Raw genomic sequence first — 10,992 nt, forward strand, 5'->3', positions numbered from 1 at the left:
TGTTCAATAAGGGATTCGAAGTTATATTTGTGATGGACATCATTCATTTAAACCCTTTACTCTGTTATTATTCACTGAGCTTCCGCTCACTATTTATATTATGTATGTAGGTGACCAGGAGCATGACCAGGCTCAGAATTGAGGACCTGGCATATCAGTTTTGTCAACCAACCGATGTGCCTCTGAGGATGTTCCCTTTTGTGAGCGAGTCAAGTTTAAATGGTTTATGTTTAAGACCTTGTTTTCCTTTGGATATAGATCAAGTTTTTTGTTATCTGTATTTTGGACTAGTCCTTTTTGGTTATAAGTATTGAATGTGACGTAAGACTACATTATGACAACATGTATACGTGCATAAAGTTTAAAATTTTTGTCCCACATATGTCTCCATAGCTCAATGGACTATGCATGTTTCTTTCTTTGCTTCCACAGCCCCTAATTATAAGTTTTTCTGTTCAGAGGCCTTTGGTAATCCAAGGATTACTGGCCGGTTACGACGCTCAACCCATAAGGGCCTGTTTGGGTCGTGACACCTATGAGTTAGTGATTGTCAGGGAGTTGATTTTGGGAATTGGCTCTGGTTATGGAAATTGAAAATCTCCTAAAAACTCAAAGGCTTTGTTTGGTTGGCGTTGCATCATAAGTTGCTAACCAACAGCCTAAGAGTTACAAGAGGAATGTCAAATTCTGTTGTGTGTAATAATTGTGGTGAACAGGTTAAAGACTTAAACCATATCTTCAGAAACTGTTCCAAAGCTAGAACTATCTGGATTGGTCTAAATTGTGATATTTGTTTGTTTAACTGCAGGAACTTATCCTTTAAAATCTAGGTGGAGTCCACTTTAAAGTCTAAATCTCATCATTTCATTGAACCTACTCTTTCTGTTACTTCATTATGGCAAATTTGGAAAAATAAAAATCTTAAGATTTTTGAAAATATTGAATTGTCTTGGCAGAATAGTAACTACATTATACATAGATATGCAATTGATATTAAAGAAGTTTTTAATATGTCCATTGTGAACAATTTGGCTGATAAGTTAATTAGTTGGTCTCTTCCTCCTCCAGGTATATTGAAGATCAACACAGATAGAAGCTCAAAGGGAGATCCTGGTGATAGTGGATTTGGGAGGCCAATTCGTGACGAGAAAGGCATCTGGCTTTGTGAGTATTTCTGAAAGCTCACAAATTGTACCTATATTGTGGCGAAGATCTGGGCTTTCTACAGGGGTTTGATGATAGCTTTTGAAAAAGGCTACAAGGATCTTAGCATCGAACCAGACTCTCAATATGCTATTGATATGCTAAAGGAGAACTCCCCACTGAGAAGTTTAGTGGAGGATTTCAAGTTTCTCATCCAAATATGTGGCTTTTCGATTCAACATGTCAAGAGGGAGGGAAACAAGAGTGCTGACGGACTTGCAAAAATGGAGGATAAATCAAAATGAGGTGCTGGTTGTTATGGATGATCCTCTAGAAGAAATCCGAGGTCAACTAATGGCGGATATGGTTGGTCAGAATTATCTCAGACAACGTTTTGGGGTACTTAGTTTTTCCTTCTTAGTTTGTAGTTTGCTTTGCATTTCTTTTTCCGATGTATCAAAAATAAAATGAAATAAATAAATAAAATAAACTCTTAGAATGTGCCACTTACGTACAGAAAAAATATTACTTTTAATAATATATGTAGGGTCATGCTTAAGTGTGCAACCCCCTTAAGGTTGCACACCATATGCAACCCAATTGTTAGCCGTTAGATTACAATAATTGATCAAGACCATTGAATTGTTTAATCGTGAAAAAGTTGAAACCGGGGCAACCGGTTAATGCTTGTATTTGCATGATTGCATCCCACTCACTCTCTGTATTTCGTCTCTATCTCTCTCTGTTCTCCTCTCTGTGTAAGGTTGAGTCAGTGTAACCGTTGATTTCCATTAACAGGGAGAAGCCCCTGTTGGGTTCGTTCCATTGACGAAGCTCTGTAGGGAACAGTATAACGGGCGATTTCCAACAACAACGTAACTAGAAGGCTGTGTTGGTTCCATTGCTGAAGTGAAGCCCTTCTCTCGAACTAGATATGAGGTATGGAGCTGTGTCCCTCTCTCTGTCTCCCTCTTTGTCTCTCTAGCCCGTTCACTTCAGCTATTTTCCCTCAACTAAACCCCCATCCTAACTTCAACCGCTCTACGCTTCGCTCCAACGGAAACCCCTCCATTGGCAGCTAACCTTTCTCTTTCTGTTTCTCAAGCGAGTGTTTATGTTTGCACAAACAGGTAAACCGTGTGAAAATGTCATGTTTGTGTTTGTGTTAACAATTTTCGGTCATCAAGTAATTGTTGGTAGTAATGTCATGTGCAGTATGGCCCCAGCGGAAGTTAAAAGGGAAGGTGATGATTATGACATTCCAAATGAAGCAGATGACATCCGTTTGATGAATGAAAGTCGGGCAGAACCTGATCATGGTTGCGAAGCTGGTCCGAGCAATGAAGAAGCAACCAACATGAACGTTGAAGATGGCGGAGCCGATGTGAAAAAAGAAATGGTTGACGATGCTCATCGCAATGACATGGTTGGTGATGTTGAACGTGCTATTCTGGAACAGAAATTTGATTCGGTCGAAGATGGAGAAGATTTCTACAATGCGTATGCTAAAGCCAAGGGATTTAGTATACGAAAATCCAGATTTAACACAAATAAAGAGGGAAAGGTCGTTAGTAGGTTGTGGTTGTGTTCAAGGGAAGGTCAGAGATTACCAAAATACTTGGACCGTGTTGCTGAGAAGAGTAGAGCTCCCAAGGCACTAACAAGAGTAGGTTGCAAAGCCCAATTTCGCATACGGTACGATGCGGATGCTGGTGAAAGGGGAAAGTATGTTGTGACTCACTTCGTCGCAGACCACAACCATGAATTGGCGGAACAACACTGTGTGATGTATCTGAGGTCACATCGCAGTTTAAACAGCGGTGACAAAGCTCAAGCAATGGCTATGCGCAATGTCGGTGTGAAGACTAGCCAAATCATGGACTATATGGTAAATCAGTCCGGGTCTTATGAGAATGTTGGTTTCATCCGCACGGATCTGCACAACCATATTCAAGCCGAACGTAGAGCAGAAGTTGAGGATGGTGATGCGCAGGGTGCGTTGGTTTACCTATGCGCAAAACTTGATGTTGATGCACGTTTTTTTTTACAAGTATGATGTGTGTAACGATAACAAGTTACAAAATCTGTTCTGGGTAGATTCGAAATCGCGGGCCGACTACGCAAAGTTTGGTGATGTGTTGATATTTGACTCAACTTACAGAACCAATGCATACAAGAAACCGTTTGTCATGTTGGCTGGTGTGACTAGCCACTTTAGGACCACGATATTTGCATGTGTTTTGCTAGCTAATGAGACAATTGAGACATACACATGGGTTTTAGAAACATTTATGGAGGCGATGGGCAATAAAGCACCTGTGTCCGTACTGACAGATGGGGATAAGTCGATGCGAGAGGCAATCAGAAGAGTATTTCCAGATGCAAGACATCGATTATGTAATTGGCATCTTGGGAAAAATGTTGTTTCAAATGTTCACATAAGTGGCTTTGCACATGCTTTCAAGCATTGCATGGACATGGAAACGGATGAGACAAAGTTTGAGCATGGCTGGACGACAATGGTCGAAGAATTTGGACTTCAAACCAACAGTTGGGTGTTGGAGACATATGAGAAGCGTCATATGTGGGCTGAGGCATATATGCGTGGACATTTCTTTGCTGGGATGAAGAGCACTCAGCGCTCAGAGTGTATGAATGCTTATTTCAATCCCTTCCTCCAACACAAATTGAAGCTATATGAATTTGTTAGGCACTATGATCGGGCTCTTGCAAGGATAAGGTATAACGAGGCTGGAGATGATGCTGAAACAAAAACACTTTTTCGGTATTGATTACTCCATTGCGAGATATAGAGAGACATGGAGCTGAGCTATTCACCCGAAATATATTTAGAATGTTCCGTGATGAAATCTTAGAAGAGGGGAAGTTGAATGTGAAGGATGTGTTCCCTTTGCCGGATGGTCAGAAATGCTACTATATTCATAAGTACAGAGTGAAGGACAGATCATGGATAGTAACACACAGTCCAATGGATGCTGCAATGAGATGTTCTTGCATGAAGTTTGAGTCGTTGGGGCTACCTTGCTGCCACATGTATGTGTTATGAAAGCTGAAAATTTAACGCAAATTCCCCCAACTTGTGTGCTGCATAGATGGACAAGGGCTGCAAGCAAGGATGGCCAGCAATAGCCTCAACCCTCAATTGATAGCACTACAACACAGACGGCCCGGTATGGGATATTGTGTTCTTCCTACAATGAAATGTGTTTCTATGCCTCGCAATCAACGGAAGGTTTCAAGGATGCTAGGGATGCATGTCTTTCGATGACGAGCCGGATGAAGGAGTTATATGAGAGGAATTTGAACGGTGGGAATGGAGACAAAGGGAAACATTCATTCCATCGACAATTTGGAGTAGAAGACCCTGATGTTGTGAAGACAAAAGGGAACCCAGGACGGGCCTCGTCCAACTGTTGAAGACCAAGAAAATGTGGGAATTGCAAATGCATTGGGCACACAAAGCGAACGTGTCCTAAGGTTCGGTTTAACCGAACAGTGGGTAATAACTCAGATGCAGATACACCCCACATAACTGACCATGAGTACAATGCGGAGTCATTGCCCGTTCGCTGCAAAACTGGGTTGGTGGATCCAAGTACACCGCACATTAAGCAACGGCGACTATTTTTTGATGTTTCTCCTGATTCCAAGCAGCCTGTGGGCCAATACGGTAGTGTTGAAGCAGCAGTGTGGAAAAATGATTCGAACACAATTGATGATGTGAATCAGGTAATTGTATAATTTGTATGATTTACTTATTCCCTTAGCTATTGAAAACACATGGAAATAATGTATGTAGTTTTCATTTTGCACGGATTGCTGTACGTAACGTGTAAATAATTGGTTATGTACAATGCCAGGAAATGGCACAACGTTACTTATGTACAAGGCCACGAGTTGTAAATTTCCCATATTGTTTAGAGTGATGTTGTCATTTGTGTTTGCAGTGACTTGTCATTTGCAAAACTAACTGAAGGTGAGGTGAGATATATATGGGTTGTCTGTGTGTTGTTTTGGGTGGGAAATTGGCTTATGTCTGTATTCCAAGATTCCTATTGCGGGTTGCTTGTTTCTGTTCCATATTTGGTTGGATCTAACTGAAGGGTTTTTTGCGGTGTGGTTTATCAACTAACGATGTGTTTCGCTTCATATTGATTTGTTATGACTTGTGTCCGTAAATTAGTATTATATTTCGAGTAAAATACGAATTTTGTCCAAGTGGGTTTGCAAAATTACATACCAGCACATGCATTTTGTATATAATCCAAGTGGCAGTTAATTTTGGGTGTTACTTGGAGAAAGTAACCCAACGAACTCGTTACTTTATCTCCATGCCGATCGGTATATGAATTACGAGTTACGAACAGGAGTTGTGAAATTATTTAATGTTTACTATGGAAGTATGGGTTTATTGTTAGTAAAATTATGGTGGGCCTATATGGACAGCAACGAAGCAGTAATTTAAAGTTGACAAGTTCAAGAAGAAAATCAAGCAATTGTGGTATTGGTTCAAATGCTTGAAATGGATGAAGACTTCTTTCGATGAACTGATGGTAACAAAGTAGAAAGTAACAAAGTAGAAAGTAGAAAGTAGAAAGTAAGTTGTTGTGTTGTTGTGTTGTTGTGTTGTTTGTAACAAAGTAGAAAGTAGAAGGGAAAAAACTACACAGAAGTTACAATGTAGAAAGTAAGTTGCCACCTGTCGAAGTGCATATAATTGAAGTTACCACCTGTGCCCAGGTCCTTTTAGCCTTTCCTCGACAAATACAGACTCCCAATTCGTTCATGTTTCCTCTTGGAGGGTGGCCACTAAATCCATGAGCACTGCCAGTAACTGCTCCAGCGTGTAAGTCAGGTGGCATGCAAGATTCAATGTTAGTTGAATGGAGCAGCTGTTGGGAGGATGTGGGAAAAATAGGTGCAAAGAGGAATTTTTAATCTAATATCCAATCAGAATGTAGGTGAAAATATGAGTGAACTTTTTTTTAAAAAAAAGTAGTTCCCATTTTTTTGATTATAAACCCGAGATGTATATTTTGTTTTTGATATAAATAAGTTGTGTATTTTCGTTACGTAAAATGTAGGACAACAATTGTGTTTAAGTCATTACAATACAGAAAAAGGTTATTTCAAACGTATTTTCAAGTTTACCGACATTGAATATATTTTGATTAAATTACAGGGAAAATTCAATATTTGGCAGAGTTTGATGATTCATAGTCAGGGGCAGTAACTGTGAGTGGCCAAGTGTTGCGGTTCATTGACCCAGTTTGCAAGGACTGTGGTTGTGTTTAGTGGACAATATTCTGTCGATTTTTGTCTCATAATGATGAGGGACATGCCCCACAATGGTGAAAAGGAAGGTCGACAGGGAAGAGTCAATATTTGGCAGAGTGGACTTGAAGATTCGAAGTCGGGGCAGTTACAGTGGCAGTTATGGTGTAGACGTGTGGGATCATGCAATGATGGGCCACAAAAACAGTATACGGATATCAATACTAAACCTCCACTTCTATCTGTCGAGCTCCCTTTTCTTGTGTTTATTTCATGGCCACCAACTGTTTTAAACTTCTGTCGACAGAGCAAGGCTCCTGCTTTGTCTCATGCTTCCTCCTGAAAGTGTGCCCGCTAACTCCATGACTGGTGGTAAAAACTTCCCCTATCACTTCTAGGTGACCCACATGCAGAGAGCCCACTTTCAGGTCGTGGACATTCCTTCAGACTTGGCCACATGCCCTCGATTAAGTGGACCATCTGTCGACAGAGACTGGCAAAACTTGGTGCAAACAATGGCCCCCGTGTTCAAGTTAAATATTGTGGAAGTGATTGAGACCCCCCCAATCACCACCACCCCCCCCCCCACACACACACACACGTGGGGGCTGCTGTTTGGAGAAGGAAAAAAAATAAGAAATTGAAAAAAAAAAAAAAAAAGTGGCCAATCAGATAGAGAGGGGGTCATGGGGGTCCAAGTCATATGATATTTAACTTCAACGATGGGGCCATTGTTTGGGCCCAAAACAAACATAAAGTACAGCCCAATATAAGAGCTTTTAAATATACTAGCCCCATCATAAGCTATAAAAGACCCACCCTTTCAACTTCAAACCACTTCATTTCCCTCTGATTCGAACTCCCCAGACTGTACTCCTTCTTCTCAACCATTGCCGTTCAAAACCAGAGCACCACAAAACCCTAAGCCATGGCACCGAAAAAATCTCAACCATCTCCATCTGAGGAGAACAATGAAGACCTACTCCGCTTCCCGGACCCTATCAGAGCACTTATCGCTCCTCTAAAATTTGCTGCAACCCTATTGCCCAGCCCAAGCTCTGTCGCTAAGGCTACTCTAGGCCCTACCTTCGCGTCTTACTTCCCAGACGAGCTAGCTCCATACTATCCCCTTGGTAATGGTGAGAACCTTCTTCTCAACCAAGCTGGACTCAAGTGGACTAACTGGAATGTCAGCAAAAACCCACTCAGAGGGTGGAGGTCACCAGACTCTGATTGGCGAAGCTGGGCCAGGAGAATTGAAGGTCACGACGCCGAAGTATGGAAGCACCAAGGCATTGCTGAAGCAATTAGACTGTCGACTAAAATTTATGACGTGGAGAAAGGGCTGATTGCTGCTGCTGCATGCTTTTGGTCGCAGTCTAGTAACTCCCTACTCCTCAATTTTGGTATGATTTCCCCTACCATCTTAGATGTAGCTCACTTGACTGGTCTGCCAATCTTGGGCAATCCAATTCATGCTCTCCTTGAGCCTCCAAAAGTGACATTTACTTTAAACACTGACATGTGCTATACAGATTTTGCCAAAAAATACCAAGGCAAGCGTGGTTCCCCTGTCGATGACAAAGAAAGAACTGCTTTTTACTTACTTTGGCTTTGTGAGTTTCTTTTTTGTGTCCCTGGGTACAAGATCACGAAAGAATACCTCCCCCTTGCCTTGTGTATGCAAGACAGCCAACTTATGGCTTTAGCCCCTTATCTTCTTGTCACCCTTTACAAGGCCCTATTTTCCTTTGTTGACAAGAAGATTTCTGGCAACTGTGGTGGCCCCTTCTGGCTCTTCCAGGCCTGGTTGTATGCCTATTTCCCTGAGGCACGACCCCCACCACCTAACACCTTGAAACCTGTTTGCCACTCCTATGCTGAGCAACTGCTCACTTATAACAGCCATTCAAAACTCACTTTCACAAATCATCTTACCATGTTTTACAACCTTCCTTCGCAGAGACCTTCCAACCTGTACATGCCATTTCAAAACTTTGAATTCTCCTCCAGTAGACTTCGCTTCCTCTTCACAGACCCTTTTGATTTACACAATGAGCAAGTCCAAGAACAAAATGAGAGTTGGAGACACATTCTCACCTCTAGACATGTCTTGGTTGGCTGTTCCATATCCTCCGCCAAGCTATCCAGCTGCAGTTTTGAGACATACTGTCCCAATCAATGGTCTAGGCAATTTGGTCTTTCCCAGGCTATCCCTTATCCTTATTTCCACCCAACCATCCATGAGGAGATTGGGTCCAGAATCCACTTGAAAGATCCTACACAAGCTGAATCCATTCTGACAGAGAACACCAAACTTTTCCAAGATTTTGGCCCCTTCTTCTTCAAACCTGCTTCGGACTGCTCGGCTGCTTTTGACCATTGGTGGGGACTTATGACTGCCATTATTTTCTGCAAGCCACTTGAAAGCTGCCTTAACGATACTTGTATTCATATTCAGGGCCGCATATCCTCGCCTTCCAAGCTTAAGGCTACAGGTATCCTTCCTTCATATACTTCATATCCCTGACTGTGTCATGCAATTTGTTTTGTTTTTTTCTCTACAACACTAACTTGTTTAACCCTTGACAGCCAAAATTGGGCCTGCTGCTGAACCATTGGTTAGGGACCAACGTAAAGGCAAGGATCCAATGGATGCAACTACTCAGACAAACACCCCCTCAGTTCCGAAATTAATGGCAGACTCTTTCGCAGCCGCGCAGACACAAGCACAGAGAGGAGCTACCACCCGTACCCCTGCTGAGACAGAGGTCACGGCGAAGAAGAGAGAAGAGCCTTCCACTGCTCCTGCTCTAAGCACAGACCTAAGTGAGTGGGATATCCCTCTCAGCCAAATGGTTGGCGAAACAACATCAAATCCTTCAGGGCAGCTCTACCAAGTAAGCCTTCACTTTACATATTTACAGCATCTGAATTTGCATTCACACCCGACTAATCACTTACTTTTGTGCAGAGAAAAAGAAGGAGATTACTCCTTGCTGCTGCTAATGATGACGATGCTTCCACTTCTCCTCAACACATTCATCAAATTCCCAGTCCAATCAGTAATGTACCCACAGAACCCACTGTACAACCAACTCCACCACCACCTGAAGCATCGCAACAAACTTCCTTACAACCTGCTTCACAGTCTTCGCCACAGCAATCCACACAGTCTGCATCACAACATCCTTCCACTTCTCCTCAACACATTGTCCCTTCTGTCTCTAGCCCTCAACCATCACCATCCAACCCCTCCAATTCCCAAACGTCAAACAAAGAATCACAGAGGATTGAATTTGACATTTCAATCAACAGCCAATCCTCTCCAACAGATGACAACACAAAATCCCCTCAACCAGAAGTTCACCACAACCAAGGTAAATAGAAATACAAATGTTACTGTTCGTTTGGGAAAAAAAACTTCTCTTTAAGTAACTGGTATTGTTCTCCAATTTACAGGGATGGACATAATACAGGACTCATCTCCACGACCAATAGGCGAGACAGAACTTGAAGGTCCTCATGACTTTCCCCTGCTAGCAAAACCAGAGAAACACCCTCAAGGCGCTGATGCTGCCATTTCATCAGTACCAGAAACAACTCGTCCTCATGTGACAACCACAGCTGAACAAGGCCAACCGTCTGCGTGCACGTTATCAGGACAGGTACTACCATTTCCAACCTCATCCTATTTACTCTTTATTACTTGCAAGCATATATTCTCACCAAACTATTAATGTTCACAGGCCGTCGGTCCATGCCAGGATATTTGGGCCGAACTTTCTATTCTTCAACAAGATCTAGACGAAATATCCCCATTGCCTCAAAGGCTACATCTGTTTGATGCTGAAACTCAACAAACCTTAACCACCTTCATCAACCTCATTAACACCCCAGTTGAAGAAATCATTCTCCACAAACCTGATGAAACCTTGGCCTGTCTTTCTGCTGTTGTAAACCTCTCCCCTAATCCTTTCAACCCCATTCAACTAAAGCAATTGGCCAAGATTATCACAGAATGGCCAACCCTTTCAGAGATGGTTCAGACTTGCTCAAAGGATATTCAAACCAATAAGGATTTCCTAAACGAAGCCCACACCATATCTACTTCACTCAAACTCAGCCAGCAGACCTCTGCAGCCATTCTTCAGCAACACTCAGCACTTGAACTTGAGGAAGCCAAACTCATGGCAGAACTTGCCTCTGTCCGGCAAAGAAAGGCTCATCTGCAGCAGCAACACGACCAGCTTAATCAAGAAGCAAGGATGATGCTCTCCCAAATTAGACATCGTTCTGCATCCATTCAGACAACTAAAGCTGAGTTGGACCAAGCCCAAGCCATGCTGGCAGATGCTCAATCAGAGTGGGGTGTTCTAGCCGTTCTGTTCCCCAAATCCTAGGCTAGTTTATATATGTATTCTTTTGTATTGCACACCTAGGAATGATTTGGAAAGGTAGGAATGATTGCCTTTTTAATGATAAGATTGTTGATGGGCCTGAATTGGCTGAGATGGTGAAAGTGAGGGTTGCACTTTGCTGTAAGCAAAGTTA

The 10,992-nt window shown here is 42.3% G+C and overlaps 1 protein-coding gene across 1 annotated transcript; it reads left to right on the plus strand.

Moving 5' to 3' along the window:
- The first annotated feature begins 1,702 nt into the window (after window positions 1–1,702).
- Window positions 1,703–3,435, plus strand: LOC114322190 (protein FAR1-RELATED SEQUENCE 5-like). The gene is made up of 2 exons (XM_028269455.2): window positions 1,703–2,082; window positions 2,359–3,435. The coding sequence occupies exons 1-2, from the start codon at window positions 2,078–2,080 to the stop codon at window positions 3,197–3,199; spliced, it is 846 nt and encodes a 281-aa protein (XP_028125256.2). The 5' UTR covers window positions 1,703–2,077; the 3' UTR covers window positions 3,200–3,435.
- The last annotated feature ends 7,557 nt before the right edge of the window (window positions 3,436–10,992 follow it).

Source organism: Camellia sinensis, chromosome 6, assembly GCF_055761805.1.
Source record: "Camellia sinensis isolate YWXY chromosome 6, ASM5576180v1, whole genome shotgun sequence".
NCBI classification, from domain to species: Eukaryota; Viridiplantae; Streptophyta; class Magnoliopsida; order Ericales; family Theaceae; genus Camellia; species Camellia sinensis.